At 46.6% G+C, this 27,909-nt stretch overlaps 1 protein-coding gene across 6 annotated transcripts; it reads right to left on the bottom strand.

Annotated features, from left to right (window-relative positions):
- Positions 1-2,551: 2,551 nt before the first annotated feature.
- On the bottom strand, positions 2,552-27,909 carry Ppcdc (phosphopantothenoylcysteine decarboxylase). 6 transcript variants are annotated; one of them, XM_027925924.2, is made up of 8 exons: positions 27,821-27,876; positions 23,821-23,986; positions 22,906-23,098; positions 17,580-17,717; positions 8,546-8,641; positions 7,569-7,697; positions 3,590-3,758; positions 2,552-2,966 (listed from the first exon to the last, which is right to left on the bottom strand). In XM_027925924.2, exons 3-8 carry the CDS (start codon positions 23,029-23,031, stop codon positions 2,881-2,883), a joined length of 744 nt encoding a protein of 247 aa, XP_027781725.2. In that variant the 5' UTR covers positions 23,032-23,098; positions 23,821-23,986; positions 27,821-27,876; the 3' UTR covers positions 2,552-2,880. The 6 variants fall into 6 exon arrangements, with proteins under 6 accessions (XP_027781725.2, XP_071464577.1, XP_027781724.2 ...); XM_071608476.1 differs by lacking the exon at positions 23,821-23,986 and having other exon boundaries at positions 2,552-2,985; positions 27,821-27,909; XM_027925923.2 differs by lacking the exon at positions 23,821-23,986 and having other exon boundaries at positions 27,821-27,909.

Below are 27,909 nucleotides of genomic sequence, written 5' to 3'. Positions count from 1 at the left end.
AATAAGTTAATTGGCTTTTTTGTTTTGTTTTGTTACCAGAGACTGAACACCAGTGTGCTTAACTATTGAGCCACATTCCTAGATTCTTTTTTTTTTTAGGGTCTCGTTAAGCTACTGAGCTTGGCTTTGAATGTGCCATCCTCCTGCCTCAACATCCTGAGCCTCTGCATGCCTGGCCCTTTGTTTTTTGACACAGAGTCTCATTAAATTACTTAGGCCCTTGCTAAGCTGCTGAGGCTATCTTTGAACTTTAAATCCTCCTTCCTCAGCCTCGCAAGCCACCACTTGGTGATAGGTTGGTTCTTGATGCTACCATTTCAGTTGGGTTTTTTTTTTTGTGCCCTAGGGTAATTGTATCCCAAAGGGTCACTTGATTAATTCAACTGCAGTGAGAGAAAGACCCTTGGAGACTGCTGGAGGCCTTGGTTCCTCAAAGCATCTATGCCTGCAGTACTCTCAGAATATGCATGATGTGCTTCCTACCCCTGAACTGGAAGCCAGGAGAGCAAGGAGCTAGCCCCTACCTCAGTTACAAATAGGCAGTCAAGCCCTCACCACTGTAGCCACACTAAAGAGCCCCTAATCAATAGCAGGGCAGCAGGGGGTTTTTAGGTTAGAGTACAGGGTCTCTTTGGAGACTAGTCTGCATTGGTAAACACCCAGGCCCCTGTTGCAGGTGCAACCAAGAGGAAAGGATGAGGACAACCGAGAAACCAGGAAATAAGCAAGGGACCTAGGACTCAATGCAGCTTCCAACCCTGCTGACTACTTGCCCCTCATTTGCCTAAGGAGTCATGTCACCTTAGGATCTGGGATTTAATTTTTCCAAAAATGAGATGGACTATTTCAGTAAATGTTAGGAAAGCTCTTGGCATATATACATGTCTAGCTTTAACTTCCATTTTCTTGACAGTTACTGCATTCCAGACCCCATTTACCTACAGTTTTGGCTTTTCATGGTCTCAGTTACCTGTGGTCAACCCCAGTCTGAAAATATTAAGTGAAAAGTCACACTGCCTGTTCTTTGTTAGTATAAATTTGTCAGTACACGCTATCTTGGTTTCAGATTATTGTTTTATCACAATACTTGTGTTCAAGTAACCCAAATCGCAGAATGGTGAAGCTAGCAATTCAGAATGAGAAGCTGTTAGGTGCTTCCTTTACGTGAAGAAGTGAAAGTTCTTGACTTCATAAGGAAAGAAAAAAGAAATTGAATGCTGACGTTGCTAAGAAAGATAATCCACATTCACACAACATTTATTACAGCATATTTTAATTATTTTAATTTATTATTAGCTATTGTTGTTAATCTCTTACAGTGCCTAATTTCCAAGTTAAACTTTGTCATAGGTATGTTATGTGTGGGGAAATGCATAGTATTAATAGAGTTCAGTACTATATGTGGTTTCAGGCATCTACTGGGAGTCTTGGAATGTGTCTCCAGAGGATAAAGGGGACACCTGTATTTTGCACACATCATCTCACTTAATCTCAACAGTTTCACAAGGGAAGGATGATAATACAGATGCAGAAAGTGAGGATCAGAAAGGGAAAGTCCCAAGCCAAGGTCTACCGGTGATAAGTGGCAGAGCTGAGATTTGAATAGGGTCTGTCTGGCTTCAGGGCTTTTTGTCCATATGTACTCATATTATATGGGGACAGGAGAGTGCTAGTCAGTCATCACCCTACGTTTTCCCTGGCCTGATCCATCAATGCCTTCAAATCTCTGAGACCATAGATGGGTTGTAAAGAAAGGACAGAATCTCCTAAAAGATCACATTTTTTTTTTAATTTCCCAGAATCCCCAAATTCATAGCATGGTCTGTGGAAAATCTGAGAGTCCTGCCACCTCACAAATTTCCTGACTGTGTGACACTTGGGCACCTCATCAGAAAATGGAAGCTCCCGAGGCCTGGCCAGGGGCCTGCCATGCCAGGGACCTGCAGCTAGTATTTCAAAAAGCAATTCCTGGGCAAGAGAAAAAATAGAAGTCTCCCAGTCACTTAGTCCTCCCAGGTGTTCAGGGACATATAGCAGTTTTCTCTCCTAGCTTGTTGTACCCCTCCCAGGAAGAGATGGGGAGGGGTTATAGAAAGCAGGCACCCCCTGGTTGAAAGAAGTTGCGCCTTTGGTCCTGTATAACCTGGAGCAGGTCAGAGGCCTCTTGAGCAAATGCAGGAATCTTCACTGTGGGGAGCCACTCTGAATGACCCACCTTCCAGTCCTGAAGCAAGAGGCTCTAATCAATCACTACATTTTGTAGTGACTTGGGCGTTGTCTCAGCCCAAGAAGTAGGTGTGTCTTCAGATGTAGGTGTCAACCCTGAGGTTGAGTTACACTCATCTGTTGCTTGTAACCCTGCCCCTTCTGGCCTTTTTCGGAGAACTTTCTAAAGAACAAGAGTCCCCCCAATAAAAGCCCACTTCTGAACATGCTCCCGCTCAAGCACGCACACACTCTCTCTTTCTCTCTCTCACCAGCCTCTCTCGCCTGACTTTCTCTTGCTTTCCCTTTTGGGGAGCCTGAGGCAGACAGTGGAGCCATCCAGAAGTTTGTTTAAAGGTAAAGTGTGTCTGTGTTTTATTTGGTGTCCCTGGAAAATCATATGAGCGACCTTAAGTTCAGCTGCCCGCGCAGGTTGGGGGCAGCACTTCACCATATATTTTTAAAAATTTTTATTAGTTATTGATGGACCTTTATTTATTTATTTATTTGTTTTTATATGGTGCTGAGAATTAAACCCAGCGCTTGCAAGGTAAGCGCTCTGTCACTGACCCACAGCCCCAGCCACATCTTCACCATATTTTGATGATGCCCTTCTTCACCATCTTGGCCTGAAAACACACTGAGTGCAGAGGTACACCCATAACAGAAATCAGTTCAACTCTGCTGGACGTTGCTGTGCTGGGAGAGGACTTCTTTCACTTTTTCCACAATGGTCTCCACCTCAGCCATAGCGCCCAGACCTGGGAGCAAAGTTCTGTGCTGTAATCAAGGGAGGGCCGGACAGCTAACAATGCTTGCAGCCCCCTGCCCAAAGTTCCCCATCACATCACATCCAGAGACGAAGGCCTAAAAAGGCCAGGCCCATCACTGCACCAACAAGACCCATCAAACCCCTCCTAAGACACCCTAGAATAGTCCCCAGGAATCATTCCACTAGTCATCCTTGACAGTGTGTATGCTAAATGCCAGCGACTCTAACAAGCACTTTTACTTATTTTTGTAATACTAAAGATTGAACTCAGGAGTGCTCTACCACTGAGCTACATCCCCAGCCTGTTTTTATTTTGAGACAGAGTCTTGCTAAGTTGCTGAGGCTGGCCTCAAACTTGCGATCCTCTTGTCTCAGTCTCCCAAGTCCCTGGGATCATAGGCATGCATCACCAAGCCCAGCCTCTACTAAGCATTTGATATATGTTATTTTATCCTAACAACTCTGAGAAGCAAGAATTAGGATTCTCATTTTCCAGACAAAAGAATTGAGCTCAGAGAATAGTTCTACCCGAGGTCACTACAGGCCAGAATATGAACCCCAAAGCTGAGCCCCTTCCATAGTCATGGGATGTAAGCCTGATAAGATACCTACCTTGATCTCCACACACCAGCTTCTTGTCCACACAGGGGATCTCCACATAGCCAAAGGCCTTGAGTTGGTCCATCTGCTGTGCAGTAAGGGGGTGTTCCCACATGACGGTATTCATGGCAGGACAGAAGATCAGGGGTTTGCTGCGGTCCCAGGCCCGGATGACACACGTCTGTGAAGAAGGGGGAGGTCCTGCTCCTCTGCCTACCACCCCTTCCTAGCCCTCGTAAACCATCCCCACTGTCCTCCAGGCTACAGTCAGCAGCCCAGTCGGAGGCTCAGGATGACTGGGTGCCACCTGTCTCATGTCCCTGGGGTTAGGGGACTCCTCAAACCTCACCTTCTTTCCTCAAGCTCTGGCACAGGCACTACACACAGCAAGTGCTCAACCAACGCCTTCAATGGCTCAGCCACCTCCAGCAGACCTCCCTCCTGTGTGTAGTCTCCCCGCATCTAAGCTTGACCCTTCTCCATACTGGCTTGTGTCTCTTAGGTAGAAGCAACCCTAGGGAGCAAGAGGCAGGTGTCGCAGTTCACCAGAAAGTTAGGGACCAGATGGCTCATAGGGAGACCTACCTAGCACCAACTCTACTTCTGAGCCAATTAAACCATGGCAATGAAAACATCCAACACATGACAAACACCTTCTCTCATACTTTATTTCAGGAACCCTCATTGTGACCCTAGGAGAAAAGCCCTGCCCCTTTCACAGATGGGCAAGCCATAGTTCCCTGCAGGGTGAACTGCTGCCCAAAGTCACACCTGGACAAACACCAGCCCGTGTAACCTTTCACTGCACTGGGCAACCTTATTGTCTCCTGAAGCCAGGCCATCCCACTGAGGTACAGACCAGAGTAGCTGCGGAAGAGCCTAACAGTTCTGAGTCCTTAATGCCATAGGCTTTGAGTTCTGAGGTTGCATAAATCAAGTGTGTGTGTGTGTGTGTGTGTATAAAAACTATTTGTGAGAACCTGGACAAATTGTTTAATGCCAGGGCCTCAGCTTCCTCTGCAAAAGGGCCCCCTTACTGGGTGGCTGTGAAGACTGAGGGTGTGAATGCTTTCAAAATTCTTAGCATAGGGAATGGTACCAAGAACAGGCTTTCAGGGCGGTGGTTCCTGTTATTACTACAGGACAGGCTTATTAGGTTGGGGGCTGCCTCAGGGGGAAATAAGTTTCCCTGTGCTCTGACTACACCAGGCACCTCCTCTTGGCCAGGAGCTCCTTGGGGAGACAGTGGCTGGAACACTCCTCCCCAGAAGTCCATCTGGAAAAAGAAGAGGATGTGCAGAGAACAATGCTATGCACAGGCCAGGCTAGAGCCTGATCCCTTGGTGCCCCTGCCCTCTCCCAGGACAGCAAAGAGCCTCAGGATTTGTCTGCTTGCGTCATCCCAGACACTAGCATTCGTTTCCCATCAAGTCCTCTGAATGTGCAACAGGGTTATGAGTGGATAGTTTCAGTCACACTTCCTCTTGGCCCCATGCCACCTGATACTTCTGCAGAAGTCCTGAGCATACCTAGAAGAGCCCCTTGTGTGTGTGTGTGGTATGGAGACGGGGGCTGGGCTAGGGTTTCTAAGCCCTCATCAAAGGAAAGCACACCAACCCACATACCAAGGATGCTGACAGTTCAATTTTTATAACATTTGATATTCTTTGAAACATTTGCGCCTTCAAGTGAATTCCTTTGAGGCAAATAGCCAGACTTGGGAACATATTCTACTGCCAGTTCTGGAGGAGAGAACCCCCAAAATTTCAGGGAGTGGCAATGGCCTTGAAGGAAAAAAAAAGGACGTAGAGCTTTCAGGAGACAGAACTCTTAGAGGTTGGCCGAGACTGAACTCTGAGGTGGGTGTGCTACAGCACATCAGACGCCCCTGACCAGGCAGTGGGAATCTGAGAGTTTGGTGGGATGGTACAGACCACCCCACTCTGAGCTGCTTCAAGAAAAGCAACAGGGTATTTCTTTTGTTTTAGTGCCTGCTGGCCAGGTTCCAACACTACTGGGCATTCTTTCTATCTTTCTTATTTTAGTTGTGGATGGACACAATATCTTTGTTTATTTTTATGTGGTGCTGAGGATCAAACCCAGTGCCTCACACAAGTGAAGCAGGCACACTACCACTGAGCTATAGCTCCAGTCCCTTTTTTTTCCCTTTGTACCAGGAATTAAACCCAGGAGTGCTTAATCACTGAGCCACATCCCCAGCCCTTTTTGAGATAGGGTCTTGCTAAGTTGCTTAGGGCCTCACTAAATTGCTGAGGCTGGCTTTGATCCTCCTGACTCAGCCTCCTGAGTTGCTGGGATTACAGGCCTGTGTCACTGCACCCACTCCTACTGGGCCATGTTGATAATGCTGCTCTCAGATCTCCTTCTTTGCACTTGCTCAGGGCCACACCATCCAGGCGTGTTCTGCTCAACCTGTGCTCTTGGTCAAGAGATGCTTAAGTCACTAGTAGATTCCCCAGGAAGGCCTCAAGAGCCCCCTGACAGTCGGCACAGTGGGGCTCACTGACAGGCTCACTAATTATCTCTTATCTGACCCCCACAAAACCCTAATCCAGCTTTAGTATTCACCTTTTTCACCATGGTAAACTAAAAAACTCCCAGCTGTTGACATATGGAAAATTACTTCTGACCACATACATACAGTATTTTATTGAATGTCTACCACATTCTCAGTAAAGCAAGGCAGTGACTCTACTATCAAAGGACTAACTGGGGCCTGGTGTGGTAGTGCATGACCTTAATCCCAGCTACTTAAAGAGGCTGAGGCAGGAGGATCTCAAGCTCAAGGCCAGCTTGGGCAGTTCAGTGAGACTCTGTTTCAAAATAAAAATCAATTAAAAATAAAGGGTTAGGGACATAGCACAGTGGTAGAGTACCCCTGAATTCAATTTCTAGTACTGAATTTTTAAAAAATGGACTAATGGTCACTTAAGACCATCATCATCCATCAGTCACTATACACGTGACTATGATAAAAAACCCTCTTCTGCCAGGGCCCATAATAATTCCAGTGACACAGAATCTGAGTCAGGAGAATCAAAAGTTTGAAGCCAGCCTCAAGAATTCAGTGAGATTCTTAGTAACTTAGAGACACTGCCTCAAAATTAAAAAAAAAAAAAAAAAAAAAAGACAGAGGTTGTATATCAGTGGTAAAATGTTCCTAGGTTCAATCCCCAGTACAAAAACAAAAAACTACTCTTCTTCCATAATGAAAGCCCTCTGTGTCCTTAGCACAGTCCCTAGGACATGGGAGGTAAAAGCTTAATATATGGGGGAAAGGTAATAAGAAAGAGAGAGGAAGTAGAAAAATCACACCCAAATAGTTCCAGGATGATCATATAATCAAATCAGGAGACCAGCAGATCCTCTTTAAGAGTGACAGTTCCCTGGTTGTCACAGAGGCCTAAGCCAATTCCTACTTTTGTATATCTGAACCTCTCCTCCACCGTTCATAGGCAATTATCTCTTGTTCTGACTTTTTCTTCTTTTCTCTCTAAACTTTGTCTAATACACAGGAAAACTGAGTCTTAGCCTTGGGGCTAAAGAGCTACAAGAAATATGTTTCTATTGGAGATCTATGAGGAAGTAAGCACCCTTATCAGATTACCCACATGTGCATATATCCAGATCCTGGTGAGGCAGAGCTGAAGGGGAAGGGAATGGACAGCAGAAGGCAGCCATGATGGAAGACAAAGAAAGCATGGGGCCAAGGCTGGGCATCTGACTGAGCACTGGGAGGTAGGCAAGAGGTGGACACACCCAGAGAGCATCAGCAAGTCCAATGGATCTGCAGGCCCAGGTCTGCTGCCCACTTGCTGGAGACTAGTCCCCCTAGGGGCAGTGGAGCCAGGGGCACCACATTCTTCCTGAGCAAACCTGGGTCCCAAAGTAATAGGTCTTCTTGTACAAGGAAGTCTGCAGCTCAGAAAAGTGGGAGAGGGAGGGATGAGGATGCCAGGGAGTCACTCACAAGCAAATTGTCACAGATGCCACTGGCCACCTTCCCCAGGGTGTTGGCATCGAGAGGAGCCACTAGCATCAGGTCAGCCCACCTCCGCAGATCAACGTGGAGAACTGGGTCAGAGCGGTGCTTCCACATCTGGCAGAGGGAGGAAACAGTGTCACTCTCTATGTGATAGGGGGAGGGGACCAAAGCAATCCAGGTACAAACCAGGAACCCAGGGAGACCACCTGACCTCCCTGCTCAAATCCACCACAGTTCCCTCTCACAGCTCGGCTGGCAAGCACTGGCCAAGCAGCCAGCAGCCTGACAGAAACCAGGCCTGAGGAAACAAACGCCCCTTGTCTCTCTCAGCTATTCCCTTTATGGTTTGGTTTTCAACAGAACTGACATCTGGCAGGGAACTCCTGGCCTGTCTGCTTGAGGCGGATGCTTGGATTGTCCAAGCCAGTGGAAGGGCTCTGGGGCGATGAGAAATGGAGGGGGCGGGGTTGGGAGAAGAAGCCAGCCAAAAATGTTCAAGATTGAGAATGTTTAAAAATGCCTGGCAGGGCATCCCTGTGAGGCCCACCCTCCGCGTCTGGTGGGTCAGCTAGTGCCCGCCCCTCCACAGGAGGGCAGAGGCAGAGCCTGGAGGCCATGGGAAGTGAGGCACTTTCCACAGCCCTGACGCCAGGAGCCACGTGGACAAGGGTGGTGGGAACAGAGCTCCTCTGTGGTTTCATCAGCCCAGATAAGTACAAGGACACTCAACCTCAGGCACTGGGCCAAAGCTGAGCTCTGCCTGGGAAGGGAGGGACTGTGGGCCTCCCGCAGGCCAGAAGCTAGACAGATGTTTTCCTCTTCGCCTTTGCCCAGATGGCCCTGACCGCTGACTTCAGCCCAGCCTGTCTGCTCTGGCCGCCAGGACCATAGGCTAAGGGAGGACAGTTCTGTCCTGTTGGTAGAAATGCAACGAAACTCAGCCCTAGGGGCCCAGCACTAACCTCCCATTCATCAGAGTCACTGTAGAGGGTGACAGGAATGTCCTGGGGGTTGTAGAAATGTTTGGCTCTTTCAGTTGTGACCACTGTGACTTCCAGCTGTCACCAAGAAAAAGTAGAGGAAAGGAGAGAAAAGGAGGGAGAAATTGTTACTGGAGCTACAGACTTGGAGGCCACACACGGGCCAGGCAGGCAGACGTTTTCCTCACAGTCTGGCTGAAGAGAGGACTTCCCCAGAGCAGTGAGCCCCATGTTTGTACAGCTACTTCCGCTGTCACCCAAAGGTCAGGCCTGGCCAGGTGCAGCTGTTTCACTTCCCCATCTGAGGGGCCACTGAGGACTGAGTCACAAACTATCCAGTGCATATAAAGCGGCAACTCTTGCCACTTAGGCAGAGTGAGGCCAGGGGCCGAGGCAGGGAACCCAAGGCAACTAGTGAGGCCACTGAAGGCAGGAGGGGCGCACGAAACAGCTCACCAGCTCTGTGCCACATGGCAGTCCTGCCCTCTGCAGGCCAAGGCACAAGATCTGGGACTGGCAAGCTAAGTCTGCATCCACACACCAGTGAGAGCAGTTTCTTCTCTATTTCTAGGAACAGGACTCGTGGGCTCAGGCTGCAGTCAGGCTCCCAGAAAGCCAACCCTGTGTGCCCAACACTCATAGGGGAGAATGAGTTTCCCTTTACCTGACCCATTTACAAATCACTAATACAAACAAAGAAGGTGTTTAACCTGCTCCAAAGAACAAATGGCTGAGAGAAAAAGCACACACACATAGTGTGAAAGGCCCTAGATGGGCTGGCCATCATCTGTAAAAGATGTCAGACTAACTAGTTGGCAAAGTAACAAAGGGGACCAGAGGAGTGGCTGGAGGGGAAGGGTGTGGGAAACCACACTTTTGGGGGAAACCACTGAGTTAGGAGAGGACACTGAGTCCCAGAGGGAAAAGAACCAAAGGTGACATGGACAGAATCAATGACTAACCATGGCAATGGGCAAGGGCAACAATATCTGGAGCAGAGCCAGCCTGCAGACACTCTGTGTGTCCTGCACAGGTTATAAACAATTGTGAGCTAATATGGAGATTGGAAGATTTCACGCAGGAAATTCAATTTCCTGACTTCTCGTGCAAAAGCAAAAACTCTGGTGCTGTTGGATCCACATTCCTACTTGATAAGGATTTGGTGGCATTGGTCAGGGTGCTCCTTTGGATGGGGCATGTCTGAAAGGAAAGTGAAGAACCAGGAGTCAGGTGAGCGAGAAATGAAAGACGGAGACCAGGCCGAGATACACACGAGAGTTTATTTATCAGAGCTGACAAATAAAGGCCATCTCTCAATAGACAGAGAGAGGCAAAACAGGCTTGGGGTTCGGGACTTTTATGGGGCCAGGTGGGTCCTAATGTGAGTGGTTAAGGGTGGGGTTGGTATGAGGGAGTGGTGAGCCTCTCTCAGACAGGCCCTTGAGCAGGAAAGCAAAATTTTTCTTAAAATGGTGGCTGTCACTTAAGATGGCCATCCAGATGCTAAGCAAGGACCTTACAATGCCCATGCCAATTCAGCCTAGTCACTACTCCTCCTACTGTCCCCCTGAGGCCCACTTTCCTGTTGTTTTCTGTCTTTAGTACAGGGAGTGGGGGTAGCCATAGTCTACACAGCAACTGAGAGCAAAGCTGGGACCAGGGGCAGATATGTCACAGAGAAGAACTAAGGAACAATTGAAGGTCTGGGGCTCCTGGCTCTACTGAGCTGTCCATTGCCTGACCACTTCCTCTAAGAATCTACCATCCCCAGGACTTGCTCCAAACCTCAGGGACTTTTTAGAGGTCCTTTAAACCAAACCGCCAGAATACTGGAGGCTCCTCTAAGATAGCCCTCAACAAACCTTGCCCAGTTCTGAGCAAAATGGCAAGTAAGCAGGGTTGCCTTGTCTCTCCATAGAATCCAGGCCTGGAGAAGCTACTGCACTTGCACAGGCAGAAAGAGCAGAGGGAGGGGGACCATGCTGAGGGTCTTGACTTCTTCATGGGGAAGTGTGAGACATAAAAAGTTAACATAACCATGATTAACATAACCATGATTAACATAACCATGATTATGGTTAACATAACCATAACAATGTAAAACTCTCAAACCAGGAGAAGAAAATTCAATTTACACAAAAAAGGAGAAGCAGCAGCAGACAGAAAGTAGAAAGCATTAAGTAAGATGGCAGAAGTAACAGGGTGCAATGGTGCATGCCTATAATCCTAATAACACAGAAGGTCAAGGCAGGAGCATCACAAGTTCAAGGCCAGCCTCAGCAACTTAGGAAGACCCTGTCTCAAAATAAAAAATTTTTAAAAGACTAGGGATGTGGCTCAGTGGGATGTGGAGCTCCCTGGGTTTAATCCTCAGTACTGGAGAGAGAGAGAGAGAGAGAGAAAGATGGCAAAATTAGTAGTGTAATAGGAATTAGCGTAAATATATAATGAGTTGCACTCCTGATCAAAATTCAAATGCTCATCTTGAATGTTTTTTAATTCATCAATAGGTTGTCTAAAAAGACACATTTCAAACCAAAGATACATAAAGGTTAAACAGAATAAACTTCCAGTTAAAACTCCCAAGAACAAAAAGGAGGAAAAAATGACAGCCACTAGGACACGTCAATACATTAAGATAGAAGTGGAAAGAAGTATTAGAGATGAAATGAGATCAGATGAGATGAGATTTAAAAACCAAATTCCAAAAACCTACAAGGCAGCTAAGAAAAAAGCCCATTAGAGACAAGGAGCCCAAGGAAATCTCAGGAATTGGAGGTGCTGAGTACCTGGGAAGGTGGGAGGGACAGACAGCTGAATGTAGATGGACTGCACCATCTGCCAAAGGACAGTGAAGCCCCCCAGCACCATCCCAAACTGCCAACATATCACCCTTCTCCATCCCAAGTGTTGTCAGATTTGGAACACTTGGCAGACAGACGTCAAAGGAGAAATTCTGCAACAGAAGTATCTACAGGCTGCCAGAGAATTTTACTATATCCTAAGAATGCTGGGTCTACCAGGCAGAAGACTGGTGAGGTCTTTTCTGGAAAACCCAAATGATCCTGGGAACACAGGGGTATAGTGGGGAAGGAAACCTTCAGATACTAAATCTGTCAGAACATCTCATCCCAGCTGAGTACAGGGCAGTGGGGTCCCTAGCAGTGACAATAGTTTCCAAAAATCTGCTTTTCCCACCCAAAAAGAAAGAGCCAAGGAATATCAGACATTTGCGGAAAGACCTTTAGCAACAGAAATTAGATTAGCAGAAAACAGAAACTCAGAGACAATGCTGGGAGAAGAAAATTTAAAGGTTAGAGTTCACATTAAAGAAACAAGAACATAATGCTATTTTTAAGAAATGAATATTCAGGGAACAAAAAAAAAAAAGCTCCTGGATATTAAAATCAGAGTGAAATAAGAAACTCAATACAAGTTTAAAATAAATCTTCTGGAAAGTAGAACAAAAAGATAAAAGTTGGATAATGACAGATTAAAGATGTGAAAATCAGAAGAGACAATACAGGAAGCAAAAAATCTAATAATGAATCACAGAAGGAAAGAACTGAAAAACAGAGGTGAGAAAATCAAAAAAGTAAAAATAAAGCCAGGTGTGGTGGCACACATTTATAATCCTCACTATTCAGGAGGCTGAAGTAGGAAGATCACAAATTCGAGGCCACTCCAGGAAACATGGTGAAATCCCAATCCCAAAAAAAGAAATAAAATTAAAATTTCCAGAACTGAAAAACTCAAAGGTGGGAAGTACTTACTCTGCCTGCAGGAGTTCAAGCAGGTGTCCCTACTTACTACCAAACTCCCATGGAGTATCACAGCCCCACGTGTCTATCAATGCAGCTGAGCCCACGAGGGCAACTCTGGTGGCTATGTCCCCCCTGCTGATGTATACGCAGCTTGCAATCACCAAAAACTCAAAAAGTTTTCATCCATGCTGCTGCTAAGCCACCAGCCTCAGACTGTACATGAGCAGTTATCTTTCTGGTCCCAAAAGTAGTCCCTCACTCTTCCCTGGTAAATCCTCCCTCACTAGACTGGCCCGTAGTTTGTCAGTTTACTGGGAGATCCTGAGATCTCAATCCTATTGCACCTCTAGGCATTCATGTAACCATCAGTAGCCCCCAGAGATACTAATCCAAATCAGCATCAAGGATAAGGACAAGGGCAGAGATATTCCACAGGATCCACTGCCTTGGGGTGTGGGTTGGAGTTGGGGGTGAGAAAGAATCAAGAATGAACTCTAAGTAAGGTGTTTCATGAGTTTATAAACAGGCTGACAATGTTCCCAGATGGTCCTGGAGGATGTCATAAAATTCCATCAAAGGTCTTATCTAAATCCCAAACTACTACCTCATATCCAAGATAAACTACAATCAATATGCCTTTCCTAGTAAGCACTACCTAGCCCCAGAGATACCCATTTCCAAAATGCTTTTTAAAGCATTCACAGCCTGTCTGTAGTAATCTGTAAAGCCCACCTCCTTCACCTTTTTTAAAAATATTTTTTAGGGGCTGGGGATATGGCTCAAGCGGTAGCGCGCTTGCCTGGCATGCGTGCGGCCCGGGTTCGATCCTCAGCACCACATACAAAGATGTTGTGTCCACTGAAAACTAAAAAATAAATATTAAAAAAAATTCTCTAAAAAAATATTTTTTAGTTGTTAATGGACCTTTATTTTACTTATTTATAATGCAATGCTGAGAATTGAACCCAGTGCCTCACACATGCTAGGCAAGTGCTCTACCACTGAGCCCCAGTCCCAGCCCTTCCTTCACCTTTTTGATAAATGGACATTAGCCATCTCCAGTTTCTGGCTCCTCTGGTATTTCTTTCCAACACATTCTGAAGGCCACCAACCAACTCTCTGTGACCTCAGTACCCCAGACCAGAACTAGTCCAGGTTAGGAGATGAATCACCCAACCTGGGTTCAGGGATCTCCAACCACTGTTTGTCCTACTTTTAAACCTCAAAAGGAAGATGAAATGAAATGGGACACAAGGGATTCCTCCCATCCCCCACCGATGTCACACCACTGGCCTCAAGCTCCAGACACTGTTCCATTATTCTTTTCCCCAATATTGATATGTAGAGTCATTTTGTTCTTCCTAAATTTCCCCATAAACTTCAGCTCACTCTGGGGGCCTCTGTTCTGTGCTCTAACTTCATCTTTGGTCACGTGTCCTCCTTTCTTTTTTTTAATTTTTATTGGTTATTGATGGACCTTTATTCATTTATATGTGGTGCTGAGAATCAAACCCAGTGCCTCACACATGCTAGGCAAGCGCTCTACCACTGAGCCATAACCCCAGCCGCAGCGTGTCTTCCTTTCTATTTAACTGCTTTCCATCTCCTTCAGTAGGGGGCTTCCCAGGCAGCTGCTCACACACTGCCTCCTCTTTCTCATGGGAATGGCTGTCTTTCATGTCTGAGAGCTTCCCAACCATCCTGATCTATTGGCTAGTTAAGAATGTCCCAAGCCACATATGATGGCAAACCCCCATAATCCCAGTGACTTGGGAGGCTAAGGCAGGAAGATCACAATTAGTAACTCACTAAGCCTGTGTCTCAAAATAAAAATAAAAATGGCCGGGATGTAGCTCAGTGATAAAGCACCCCAGTTTCAACCCCCAATACCAAGAAAGAAAGAGACCATCCCTGGTTCATCTTCTCTACTCTGAATTTTGGAAAGTTGCTTCTTGAGGATCTAGTGCCCTCATTCTCCCCAACTCCCAAACTTCCTGCCAACTCTCAAAGGGTCTATACCTTAATGCCAGTCTTCAGAAATATTCCCAATTGGCATTCCCTTTGTTCAAGGGCTCCCTCCTTCCTCTTGGCTCTACCTTTCTTTCCTCTACTCAAGGTCTCAGAGCCTTCATATTGCACCCCCCACCCAGGGTCTATGAGGCCTCCCACCCTGGGCAATAGTCCTACTTGATTCCTGCTAAGCTAAGCACTTTAGTTGACCTCAGCCTCTCAGCCTGTGTATCCTCCCACACTTCACAGTCACATTGTGAGGAAGCCTCCTAGGTCAGTGTCTTCACCTGAAGGGTACAGTGAAGAACATGTGATGGGCAGGTCCTTCCCCAAGCCCCTCTCTGGCCCCACTGAAGCAGCCACCTCTCCTGGCAGTGACCTGGCCCCCAGTGCTGTAGGGCAGGCCCAGGCTCGTTTTTCTGGTTTTATAGGGATACCAACTTGATCTGAGTCACCAGCCCTGCAGGCTTTGTTCTTTCATCTTCATTCACTCAGCCAAAAGGTCCTGGGAGCCAAGGGCTGGGTGTGGGTCTGTATACATTTTTTTTAAAGCATGTGGTATTACTTTCTAAGTTACTAAATAATTAAAACTATTCACTCATTCACCCTGACCTTTTCCCAGCAAATGCCCAGGAGCCCTGCCTGGTAGGTCACAAACACCTCAAGGCCAGGAACTCTCTTGGGCTTTCTCTTACACCCTCACTGGACCTGACAGAAGCAGAGCTGGGCACCAGTACCACAAAAAAAAAAAAAACCACCATCGTGCGCGCGCGCGCACACACACACACACACACACACACACACACACATCAGTCTCCTGTATACTACAACATTCCTGAAAGGCAGCTCTTTGCTTGCTCTCCTGCAGAGAACCCTAAGAATAGTTTTTGTATCTTTCTTTTCTTTCTCTTTTCAGTACTGGGAATTGGACCCTAGTCCTCACATATGCTAAGTTGTGCTCTCTACCTCTGAGTTACATCCCCAGCCCTACCTCTAACATTTTTAGCTTGAACTTTTTTGTGTGATAAGACTGAGACCTGGCTAAGACCCTATTCCATAAAGCAGTCTGCATTTTTATTTTATTTTCATTTTTGGTAATGGGGATTGAAACCAGGGGTACTTAACCACTGAACCACATCCCTAGCCCTTTTTATTTTTTTTTTCTTTAGTTGTAGATGGACACAATACCTTTATTTAATTTATTTATTCTGTGGTACTGAGGATTGAACCCAGTGCCTCATACATGCTAGGCAAGTGCTCTGCCACTGAGCTACAATGTCAGCCACCCCCCAACCAGCCCTTTTTTATATTTTATTTAGAGACAGGATCATGCTAAGTTGCTTAGGGCCTCACTAAATTGTCAAGGCTGGCTTTGAACTTGTAATCCTCCTGCCTCAGCCTCCTGAGCCACTGGGATTACAGGGGTGCACCTCCACACCTGGCACAGTCTACATTTTGTCTAGCATTTATAGAGATTCTTTCCTGAAACCAGTTGAAAGTCTGATTTGTTTTTCCCTCCTAAAGAGACATCAAGAATCCCAATCTAGTCAGGCGCAGTGGCGCACACCTGTAATCCCAGCAGTTCGAGAGGCTGAAGCAGGAGGATCGCAAGTTCAGAGCCAGCCTCAGCAACGGCGAGGTGCTAAGTAACTCAGTGAGACTGTCTCTAATAAAATATAAAATAGGGCTAGGGATGTGGGTCAGTGGTTGAGTGTCCTGAGTTCATCCCAGGTATACCACCCCCCCAAAAAAAGAGAGAATCCCAATCAGAAGTATGGAGTTCCTAAATTGGAGTATGGAGTTCCTGCAGAGGCAGGGAAGGGAAATAGAAACAGAATTTGGGGGTGACACTTCAACTTCTACTTTTAGGATCCTAGTCTGGCCCAGGTAGTTTCTTGGGCAGATTATCAAAAGAAACTGTGCAGAAAGTACTCTGCAGCAAAAGGATGAGACAAATCTCGTGGCCCCAGTTCCCACTTCCATCCTTGTCTTCCACCCACTACAATCATTAGGCAGCAGCACCACCACCTCTTGGTTTGACAACCAAAAAGTGTCTCTGGACATTGTCCATTGTCCTGTGAGAGGCAAAACTGCCTCGGTGGAAAACCACTACTCTACAGCACTATCCAACAGAACTCTCTGCAGTGACAGAAATGGTCCTGTCTGAGCTGTCTAGCATAATAGCCACCAGTCACACGTGGCCATTGAGCATTCGAGGGTGGCTGATGTGACCAAAGAACTGAATTTCTGGTTTTATTTAACTTTAATTACCTTAAAGTTGAATGGGTTAGCAGCTATCATATTGGTTGGTGCAATTCTGGTATATGCAAACAAAGTAGAAAAGCCCCAGCTGGAACCTATAGCTGAGTGACCGCAGAAGAGCTGAAGTTTATAGTGGAGAATATGATGATGGCTCCACAGGAAAGCAAAGAAGATTCTAAGAGGATCTATCAGTCAGGGACTCAAACCATGACAAGGCAAGGCACAGGGCATTGGTGGCTCAGGTCTCTGGGCTGGCATGTACAGCAGAGGACCCTGACATTGGGCCCATCAGTATTGACAGTGACATGCTCCTGATCTGTGCCCAGGACCTAGTGGGGCATGGTGGTGGCACGCCTATTATCCCAGCTTCTCTGAAGGCTGAGGCAGGAGGATATGCTCAAGGTTAACCTAGGCAGCTTAGCAAGACCTCTTCTCAAAATAAAATAAAAAGGGCTGGGGGTGTAGCTCAATGGTAGAGCCCTTGCCTAGCATGCATGAGGCCCTGAGTTCCATACCCGGTACTGTAAGAAAAAAAAAAAAAGATACCGCTGATTCTAATCTGAGCATGGAGGTGTCAGGTATATTTGAAGTAAAAGGACTCTTGGTACCCAGTGCAGTCAGCACATGGGACAGGAGTTGTGGAGGTGGCTTCATTAACAAATGCCTAAGTATCTCGATGTCTCATAATGATGCCTCAACTCAGCAAACATCTACTATACACCATGGGGCCAGAGCTGGCAAGACAGGAGCTGTGCCCTCAGTCAGGGCTCAGTCTAATTCAGAGGTGGGGCACATAGAACCCTGACTCCTAACTATAAAGCAGGACCGACCAAGGCAAAAGTCCATAATTCCTAGGGGTTTTCAACCTGGCAGCTTTGGTAGGCTTAAGCAACGAATGTCCAGGTTCCAAGTCTGACCTCAAATTTACTTGCTGACAGAAGTCAGGACACGTGGCTTCAAGCCCAGTTTTGCCAACTTACTTGCTGAAAGATCTCAGGCGAGTGAGTCTCTTCTTCTCTGACCACATGGTTTCTATGGGTTGATCCAGCACACTGGGAAACCTGGGTCCTTTTGTAATCCTTTGGCTTTCCCCACTTTTCACACATGTGAGTTTCTGCCTGCAGAAAACAGGCATTCTCTCACCTGCTTCCTGGGGGAGTTGGTATTCTAGTCATATCAGCACCTCATGCTGTGCCATTCCCTAACTCAAGAAAATTCCCAAGAACAAAACCAAAAAGGCAGGCTATAGAGGCTCTCCATGGGGATATTGTTCTAGGGCATCATGGAAGGACACTGGGGTGCAGGACCCTCTGTCTGAAGCCCAGGGCTGGCTGCCTCTGAGCTCACTCCCTACAGGTGCAGGGGAGAGGTCTGCAGGGCAGGGAGAAAGGGACCATTCAAGCCAACAGAGGCACAAATACAGGCCTCAGAGTTTCCACAGCAAGACTACAGAGCAGGCAGGTGGCCTCTTCCTGGAAAGAAAGGAAAACCTCAAACCAGGCCTGGCTTCCCCTGCTCTCCTTCCTCAGTGACCACTTTAAAAAAAAAAAAAAAAAAAGCAAAAAGTTACAGCGAATGTTCCATATTCCCCGACCAAAAGTCCACTGACATAAAAAAAAGAAAACAAATACATAAGTTAGGAAATGAAAATTGAAAAAAATGATGCAAAATGAAAAATAAGTCTATTTCTGCAAGGGAAACAACATCCAGAGGAAAAAACCGAAGGCAAAAACTCACGTGTGAACACACAGAGGAACCACACTATGCTCCAGAGGTCAGCAAACTTTCTATAAAGGGCCAGATAATGTTTTGGGCTTTGTCCCATTTACTCAACTCTGGAGGAGCGCAAGTACAGCCATGGGCAATACGTAAGTGAATGGGTGTGGCTGTGTGCCAATGAAACATTATGGACTCTAAAAAGTGAATTCCTTGCTTTTTCTTTTTGGTACTAGAGATTGAATCCAGAGGCGTTTTACCACTGAGCTATATCCTCAGTCCTTTTTATGTATTTATTTTGAGACAGGGTCTCACTAAGTTAGCCAAGGTTGGCCTTGAATTTGCAATCCTCCTGCCCTCGCCTCCCACACACATGTGATTACAGGAGTATGCCACCACACCCAGCTCATTTAAATAAAAAATATTTTTAGCTGTAGATGGACACAATGCCTTTATTTTATTTATTTATTTTTATGTGGTGCTAAGGATCAAATCCAGCGCCTCACACATACTAGGCAAGTATTCTACCTCTAAGCTACTGCCTCAACCCCCAGCTCATTTTTTTTAACTTCTCTTAACCACTTAAGAATGTAGAAATTGGGGTTGATGATGTAGCTCAGTGGCAGAATGCTTGCCTCACATACACAAGACCCTGGGTTTGATCCCCAGCACTACAAAAAAAAAAAAAAAAAGTGAAAATCATTCTTAGGCACAAGTTGTACAAAAAGAGGCAATGGGCTGGATCCGGCCTGTAGGTGAAGTGTGCCATCTCCTACTCTCTGCTTATTTCACTTCTATCCCAAGAATAGTCCCACGTCAGTATGGAGAGGTACACCTCATTTTTCTGTACTGCTGCAAACTAACTCATTGAGAGGCTATGCCATAAGTGCACCATAGCTTGCTTGTATTTTTTTTTTTTTTTTTTTTTTAGTTCTGGGGATTAAACTCAGGGGCACTCTACCACTGAGCTATATCCCAAGTCCTTTTTATTTTAACACAGAGTCTTGCTAAATAGCCGAGGCTGGCCTCAAACTTGCAATCCTTCTGCCTCATTATGCAGAGTCTCTGGGATCACAGGCACACACTGTCTTGCTCAGCTATACCACAGCTTTCTATAGTTCAACATTTTGTTTTGAAATGATATACAATGCTATAATGAACATTCTTGTACATATGGTCAACTTTTATAAATATACTCTAAATAGTTTAAAGAGCTAAGAACACTTAAAATTTCTATGTTGCCAAATGTTCTTCCAGAAAAGCAGAATTTATTTTGTACTGCAAATGAGCCAGACTCTCTTTCCTTCATCCTTGGCAATCCTAGATGTCCTGATGGACATTCTAGAAACTTATCCTTCTCTAAAGACCCATGTACTTCCTTAGTGGAAAGTTTCTCACATTTAGAATCCTCTTCTACCTCTCAGCCATTAATACCTGCCCTGAGAAGCTACTTTGGTGTCTGTCTTCTTCTAAGTTTGAAGGGTGCAAGCCAGGCTGCCAGCCAAAGGGCAGAGAGAGATTTGAACTAATAGCCCAGATGTAATTGCTGCCCAATTACATGATGATTAAAAAATGCACACCCCCCTGGAGCTCCTGGACTCCAACCTCAGGCTACCTATAGGTCCTAGTCCCTTTTGCCTCCACATCTAGAATCTTCTAGTATCCACCTGACAGAAGCTCTGGAGATGGACATCTGAGTACCTGTCTCCCCTTAACTGCATGGATAAAAGAAAATTTAAGCCAAAAAGAACTGACTTTCCCAGAGTTCCAGCATCAGATATCCTTTCTGCTCAGCTGCTTCTCTTAGCATAGGGTTGTCCCCTACCAGTTCCCCCCTCCCACATATAGGCTTGAGGACTTTAGGGTATCTTCTCTCCCTGGCTGCTGGTATGAGATTATGACTAAATCCACCCCTTGCCATAGGCCACCACAGTCTCCCTGATCTGACTCTGGGGTGGCAGCACAGTGACCTTTAGATCAGTGGCTCTCCGGGACACCTGCACATACTGATGGATCAGATGTAGTTATGAGCCAGGTCTGCAGAATTGCCCAGCTCCCAGCAGCCTACAGCCCAGCTGTTCAATGGCTAGTCAATCCCGGTGTCCTGAAGGGAGCTCAGTAAAGCCTTGTGCACATGAACTCACAATTCAGCAGGCAAAGAGTTGAAAGTGACTGCTCCAAGGGACAAAGACTGCTGGGGGGCAGAGCAGAAGAGAGAAACAGGGAGCTCAGGACCACTAGGAAGGGTGGTAGTGTCTAACATCTGGGGCCAACTCTAGGTAAACCTGGGATGTCTCACAGGAACATAATTAGCAAAGCTAGGCATGGTGAGCTGTTTACCTGAAGAGGGATGAGGACCCTCACTTTGTCAGGGAAACTGTGGTTCCATGGCTTTTTCCATATGGCTTTCTCACAAACCCCAATACCTCACACTATGCTGCTGGCCCAAGGACAGGACATGGGGGAAAGTGGGGGTGGTGGACAGGAAACACACACACTGTTACGTGCTTCTGCATGCCAAGCTCTGTGCCTAGTTGCTTGCACAAGATGACAAACTGTCATCTCTGTCATCTGTGTCCCCAGCCAACACCTCATGGTACCTGACAAGCACGTGGGGGATGAGTAGCAATAATTATCCCTATTTTAAAATGAGAAGGGCAGGTTCCAAAGTAAAGAGGCTTCCCTCCCAGCTCAGTGCCCTCTGGCTGCCTCGATCCAGTTTCAACCCCAGCCAGAGAGGGAGGGCCAAGTCCTGTTCCAGACATGGCCTGTCCTCCCAGGAGGCCCAAGCTAAAATGCCTGGGGTAGGCTGGACAGCTTCCCTGCTCCAGGCAACCCTTTCCTCACACCCCCCATAAATGCTGGCTGCGTGGGATGGGAGGAAGTGGCGGGGTTGCCATTTCCCCTAGCTCTGAGGCTGCCCATCTGTTTCCTGGGATAGGACTCCCTGCCCCCATCCACCCTGTCCCGGAAACTCACTTGCTTTGGGTCTATGAGAAAAGGAACTACATGGCTCCCTCCTTTCCCAGGGGGTGGAGACAGAGGCTCTAGCTGCTGCAACCCCTTCCAGGTCTCCCACCCTCAAGGCTCTAGGTGTCTACCTCCTACCAATGATTCTGGGCACACAAGAGGGTAGCCAGTCCCTGACAGCACTGCCCCCAAACCACAGCATCCAGTCTCAAAGCAGCCGTGAGTTTCTCCTCCCTCTCTCCTCTGGTCTGGCTGGCAGTTTCACTGCTTATCCCAGCCTGGAAGGTGGGGTGAGGGGGTGACTTTCTGGGTAGAAGTCTGTGGAACATTAAAAAAAAAAAAAAAAAAAAAGTAAAACAAGCTTTCCCAGACCCCAATGCTGTCCTCACAGTCATCTCTGGGTGAGCAACGCCCCCTGCTGGACATGTCAGATATAGCTGCCTGGGCCACTCTACATTAGGGACTAAGCAGATAAACAAGAAAAAGGCACAGCCTGGGCCTTAACATAACAATGCTCCCAAAACTATGGCAGATAACATGAGCAATGTCCAAAGTAACCTATGGTTCCACATCAAATCAAACCACAGGGCTGTGGGGTTGTCGTCTATTGGATTTTACATTGTTTAAGGCTTTGAACTTTTGCCCAAAATATGAAACTGACCGAAATTGAGGTGGCCTAGCCAAGAACGGGGGGCTAGAGTTTCCAACCTCAAAACAATGTGGGGTTCCTTGGGCATCTGCAAACACCTGAGGCAGCAAAGTTTGAAACCAGAGCTGTGGGCAATGAGGAGCCTTTGAGATTTCAGTGCATTTGACAGGACAACCATGGTGTCTAACAAAAGAATAGAACCCCGGTGCTCAGAACCAAGTGAAAATGGGGCAGAGGAGCCCAAGGCACAAGTGGGGGCCGAGAACCTGCTGTATTTACTCAGCCAGCCTCCTTCCCACAGGATCTCACGGGCTCTCAGGGTCAGTGTATAGGAACTCAAACCCCCATCCACAGCATCCTTTCCCCATCTCCCTTCAAATCCTGTCCACATTATCTAATCTAATCTAGCTCCTGCTTACACGGCCCACACACGAACACACCCAGAAGAGATCCACAAATACCATGATTAAGAAAAAGAAAATCCTGCCAGGCATGGTGGCACATGCTTACAATCCCAGCGAAGCAGGAAGATCACAAGTTCAAGGCCAGTCTCAGCAATTTAGCAAGGCCTTCAGAAATTTAGTAGGACCCTATTCCAAAATAAATAGATAGATAGATAGATAGGACTGGGGAGGGGGTTGGAACTGTAGCTCAGTGGCAGAGCGCTTGCCTAGCATGTGTGAGGCACTGGGTTTGATCCTCAGCACCACATAAAAATAAACAAATAAAGGCATTCTGTCCATCTACAACTACAAAAACAAAAATTTAAAAAAAAAAAAAAAAAAAAGGACTGTGGACATAGCTCAGTGGTAAAGCACCCTGAGTTCAATTCCCAGTACAAGAAAATCCCACACACTGAAGAGAAATAGGCTGGTATCATTATACAATAGTTACTATCATTACATGATAGTATAGTAATGATGACTGTCTAATGTCAGAGGCCACTACACTTGTCTAAAGAGGATACTCACCCCAGGAATGTCCAAAAGCTTTGACACCAAAAAAGGCAACTTCAGAGCAGCAACACTTCCGGTGACACCCACAAGAACATGGAATTTTCTCTCCACCAAGGATGCAGCACCTGGACATGATTCCATGTGGGGTCTAATGGCTTAAAATTCTGGGAGCCTGCAAAGCCTGGACTTCATAAAGCTCTGTCAGCATCTAGAGCAGAACAAATGATACCCTTTCACTCACACATTCAACCAAAAGGTATACAGAGAATATCATGTTAGACCCTACACCAGATGCCAGCGCGCCTCAGAGGATCCCCACAGTCCCAGCTTCTGTTAACACAGTATGATTAGAAAGTCAGACCCCCCCTCCCCCACAGGCCTGTTACAATGTAATGTGGCAAATGCTGTGAAGAAGGGTCATACCAGGTATGGTGACTGTCTCATTGAAAAGACATTCAGGTTGAATCCTGAAGGAGAAACATTTTTTTCCAGAAACAGGAGGAAATGACTTCAAAAGATGGAAAATCTTATAAAGGTGGAAAGACCTGAAAGGAGGTAGGAAGTTGGGAGAACAGAAAGTAGCTCAGTAGTGAGGTTGAAGCGTGATGTAGATATTAGGATAAGGCTGCAAAATCAGGTTGAGGTCAGAATGTCAAGGGCAGTGAGACCCTGGAGTTTTTGAGAAAGATGGTGCTGGTACTGGTGCTGCCAAGAGTGTAGAGGAGGCTGGGGGTGAAAAGATGGAGAGTGAAAGGAACTACTGCAGCAGACCAGGCTGACTGGTCCAAGGGCGTAGTAGTAAGAGATGGAGTCCAAAGATGCTTGTGAGGCAGAACCCTAGGCAACGAGGGGGACTGGGTACTCCCAGGAGTTGAGAGATTTTGGCCTCTATGGCTCTGACTCTGTAGATCAGCCTGAGCACCAACCTACCAAGGAGAAGCAGATGTAGGCCACGCCACGGGACCAGCTAGCTTATTTCCTCCTTTGACTCTCAGATGTCGCTAGAAGTAAGTGTTCCTGAATTTGGGGGCAGGTGAGGGAGGTGTCAGGTTTCGGGCCTTGACCTTGGATCCTCCTGTCTTGGCCTCCTAAATAGCTGGGATTAAAAGGGTGGGCTATCACACACAGCTGAGTGTTCATAATAGAACTGAGGGACATACCAAAACCTACATTCTGGCAAGCTGGGCCAGCAAACCACACTCCATCAGCAACAATCACTGAGGACTGAGTTCAACTCTGGGCAAAGGACCTCTAGAAAATACAGCTGCTACCATCAGGGAATCTATAAGTAAGGTTAAGAAGACAGAGATCACACCCAGAATTACTTGAAACAGGTCCTTCTCTACCATGTACCTTTTTGGTCATCACTGACTTAATTTGTATAAGTTTTTTGCCTCTACCTCCAACAGCAAGTTCCCTGCAGTGTGATCATGTTTAACCATCCAGTGCTTTAGTCAGCTTTTTTCATTGCTGTGACCAAAAGACTTGACAAGAACAACTTTAGAGGAGGAAAAGTTTATTTGGGGCTCATGGTTTCAGAGATCTCAGTTCAAAGATGGACAAATCCAATCCTCAGGGCCTGAGGGGAGACAGAATATCATGGTGCAAATGTGTGGTAGAGGAAAGCAGCTTGGAACAGGGCACCAGGAAGCACGAAGAGCTCCCCTCACTACAGACAAAATATAATCTGCAAGGGCATGCCCCCATAGACCTAGCTTCTCCAGCCATGCCCTACCTGCCTACAGTTACCACCCAGTTAATTCCTATCAGAGGATTAATGAACTTATTAGGTCAAGGCTCCCATAACCTGATTTCACCTCTAAGCTTTCTCACATTGTCTCACACATGAATTTTGGGGGGACACTTCATATCTAAACCATAACACCCAGTCACTAGCCTACTACCAGGCAGTCCTGAATGTCTGCTGAATGATTGATAAATTGCATGCTGGGGCTGGAGAAGTAGCACACTGGCAGATCACTTGCCTAGCATGCTGGGAATGCTGGGTTCAATTCCCAGTATAGTGGGGAGGAGGCTGTACCCTCTAGACACTGTGGCCTGTGAATCAGAAGCCCTGGATCCTGCTTATAGTTATACTTCTGACTTGATATGTAACCTAAGTCTCCTTCATGTGCCAAATGCAGTTAGGATGGGTTTCTCTCTCAAGCTTCCTCCAGTAGAAGCCTGAGTCAATACATAAAAGACAGTGGTAAGGGCTCTTTGTACAAGGGAGAAGGTCTTAAGAAGATGCTCAAAAAGGGCAGAATCAGCAGCATGAGGGAAACCCAACTGACCCAGAGGAAGAACTGGTAAACAGCTGTGTTTCTACTGGCTACCTTCATAGCTCCATGGAGTCCTCTCTGCCCAATATTTGCCTTTAACTCTTAGTATATATCCATGTGAGCAGATGATTTTTGGCTCCAGTATCCCACTTCTACATGGAAGGGTCTCCAAGGATTCAGACCCTTCTCAGTAGGGGTTAAGTATAGGCTGGTTTCCTAGAGCAAGACCCCCCAGGGTTCCATTTGCCAGCAATTTCAATTTCTATTTCAGGCCTAGCCAGGGCCATGCTGGCTCAGAGTTGAAGAATTGAGTTCATCTGGGAACTAAAAAGCCCTATTAGCAACTAGCAAGGTCCACAGGGTCTCTAAGCCAGTTTCTTGTCAGAGTACATTGGTGGGTAACAGAAGCACATTCTTGGTTCTTTGGGAAAACCTACCTGCCAGATCTCAAACTCCGACCTAGTTCCACCCTAGCCTATCCTATTAGGACAGGGAGATTCCTGCAAAACCAGAAGTTCAATTACATCTCTGCAGCCCCTGAACCTCCTCTATAAACAAACTGAAAAATTCCTACGAAACAGGCTACAGTAAGCAATCAATTGAAGATGGGCACAGTGGCACACACCTATAAACCCAGTAACTCAGGAGGCTGAGACAGAAGGATCACAGTTTTAGACCAGCTTCAGCAACTTAGTGAGGCCCTGTCTCAAAATAAAAAAATATATATATAAAATTTAAAAAGGGGCTGGGGATATAGCTCAATGGTAAAGTGCCCCTGGGTAACAATCCTCAGTATGGGGCAGGGGCCAGTTGGCAAACAGGTGGGTTATAGTGCTAAAGGCCATGATTACTGGGCCTTAAGGTCCCAGGGCACCAGCCATGCAGGTAACCCACATCCAGAAAAATGGGAGCTTCTATTCCTCCTATCCCCCACCTGCCCCACTTTCTTTTTTTGGCTCTGGGGATTAAAGCTAGGGATGTTTTTACTGCTGAGCTACATCCCCAGCCCTTTTAAAAAATCTGAGACAGGGTCTTGCTAACTGCTAAACTGAGACTGGTCTCAAACCTGCAATCCTCCAGCCTGAGTTGTTGGGATTACAGGCATGCACCACTGTACCTGGCTTTTCTCTTTTAGAAAGATTATCAGAAAGAGCAAGGAGCCTCAGCATGCAATGGCTAAGTCTTCCTCTCTGAGCAGTTTAAATAAAGGGCAAAATGGAAAGATTTCAGGGATATTTGCCAGTAACAACATGGTCAAGAGTAGAACCAGAATAGAACTAGGGCTAAAAAAGGAAGCAAGGTAAGCAAGACAAGACAGGGTATAAGCTGAGCCCAATTCAGGAAAGATGAGGGACTGGAACCTAAGACAAAACAGGCCCAAAGGAAGATGGATAAGCAGGGCTCCTGAAAGGGCTGGGGATGCAGCTCAGTAGTAAAGGCATGTGTAAAGCCCTAAGTTCATTCTTGGCATATTAAAAACAAAAACCCGAATCCTTTAGCCTGCCATCAAAGCCCCTCACTACTGACCTAGGCTGACCTTCTACCAATCAATACACTCTATCATCTACCCCAGCAACAACGAATAACTTGTAGCTTCTCGAAGTGTCACTTTGCACCAAAACCCAAAGAAAAATTAAAACTCGTCTCTAAGCCTAGGTAAGACAAGGAACTCTGCTGGAAACACTCGAAGCCTTGGTATTTCTAATAGAGTACTTTTCTCTCAAACCAGAGATAGGCATGCTTGACTCTGCTGATCCTGAAATTTCCTGTGGGCACCTGTCCAGGAAGCCACATGTTGGAGAGATCCCACACACACTCCAACTATTAGATTGTAGTGACTACTGCTACCTCCCAGCCGCTAAGGCAGATGTAGAAAAGCCCTGCTCCAGGACACCCACCACTGGCCTAACTTGGGAAGCTCTCCTCTTATTGTCTAACAGTTTCCACTATTTCAAAGGACAGGAGGCAGTTCTCTTCTGACAAAATTCGCCCTCGCTCAATTTTTACATGCTATTCAGCATTTTCAGGAGGTTCCTACAGATAAATCCAACACTCTAGAGCTTTCATTTTTCGATTTCACTACCTTTTAAAATACTGTCCGACTGGGCGCGGTGGTGCCTGTAATCCCAGTGATGCTCCTGTCAGGAGCTCGAAAGTTCGAGGCCCCTCTCAGCAATTTAGCTCTGTCAAAGCGCTCCTAGATTCAATCCCAAATACCTTTTTTTTTTTTAAGTTAATTAATATACGGTTTGCCCTTTGGAAAGTCCTTGCTCCTTTCTTAAAGCAGACTCACATGGCTTTTGTTTTTTTAAAGGTGAGCGTTAAATGCGAGAAATTATAAAGCCTCCTTCTACTGAATTAAACAGCGCAGAACAAAAAATCTCAAGAGTAACGCAAGTCAAAATGAGTGGACACACATGTAGATATATATCCCCCACTCTGGGTTCAGTGGTCCCTATTGCTTCTGCGGGCCCCCACGAGTACCGGTTGGTGAGGTCTCACAGGCTGTACGGGCTGTCTATACGTCCACACGCGGAAATATCCCCCCACCGCTCCACCCCCACGTACACACAGCCGCAAGCACAGTTTCTCCCGCCTCCCCATCGAGTACGCCAAGACCCAGCTTCCCAGCCCCTCCGACTGCTCACCCGCGCCAGACACCGGGCGCGTCTCGTAGGCAGTCACCAAATACCGCGATATCTTGGCTGCCCTTTCCCACAGATCCTGAACGGTACGC

The sequence above is a fragment of the Marmota flaviventris genome, chromosome 2 (assembly GCF_047511675.1).
Source record: "Marmota flaviventris isolate mMarFla1 chromosome 2, mMarFla1.hap1, whole genome shotgun sequence".
Lineage (NCBI taxonomy): Eukaryota > Metazoa > Chordata > Mammalia > Rodentia > Sciuridae > Marmota > Marmota flaviventris.
The sequence above is the reverse complement of the archived record's forward strand: the minus strand, read 5'-3'. Positions and strand labels throughout refer to the sequence as shown.

Coding starts and splice junctions, on each gene's coding strand:
- Ppcdc (XM_027925923.2), bottom strand. CDS start 23,031: ATGGAATCATGTCCAGGTGCTGCATCCTTGGTGGAGAGAAAATTCCAT. Junction 7,698..8,545: donor GTGACTCTGATGAATGGGAG/GTTAGTGCTGGG, acceptor TCCCTCTGCCAG/ATGTGGAAGCACCGCTCTGA. Junction 3,759..7,568: donor GCATCTGTGACAATTTGCTT/GTGAGTGACTCC, acceptor CCTTCTTCACAG/ACGTGTGTCATCCGGGCCTG.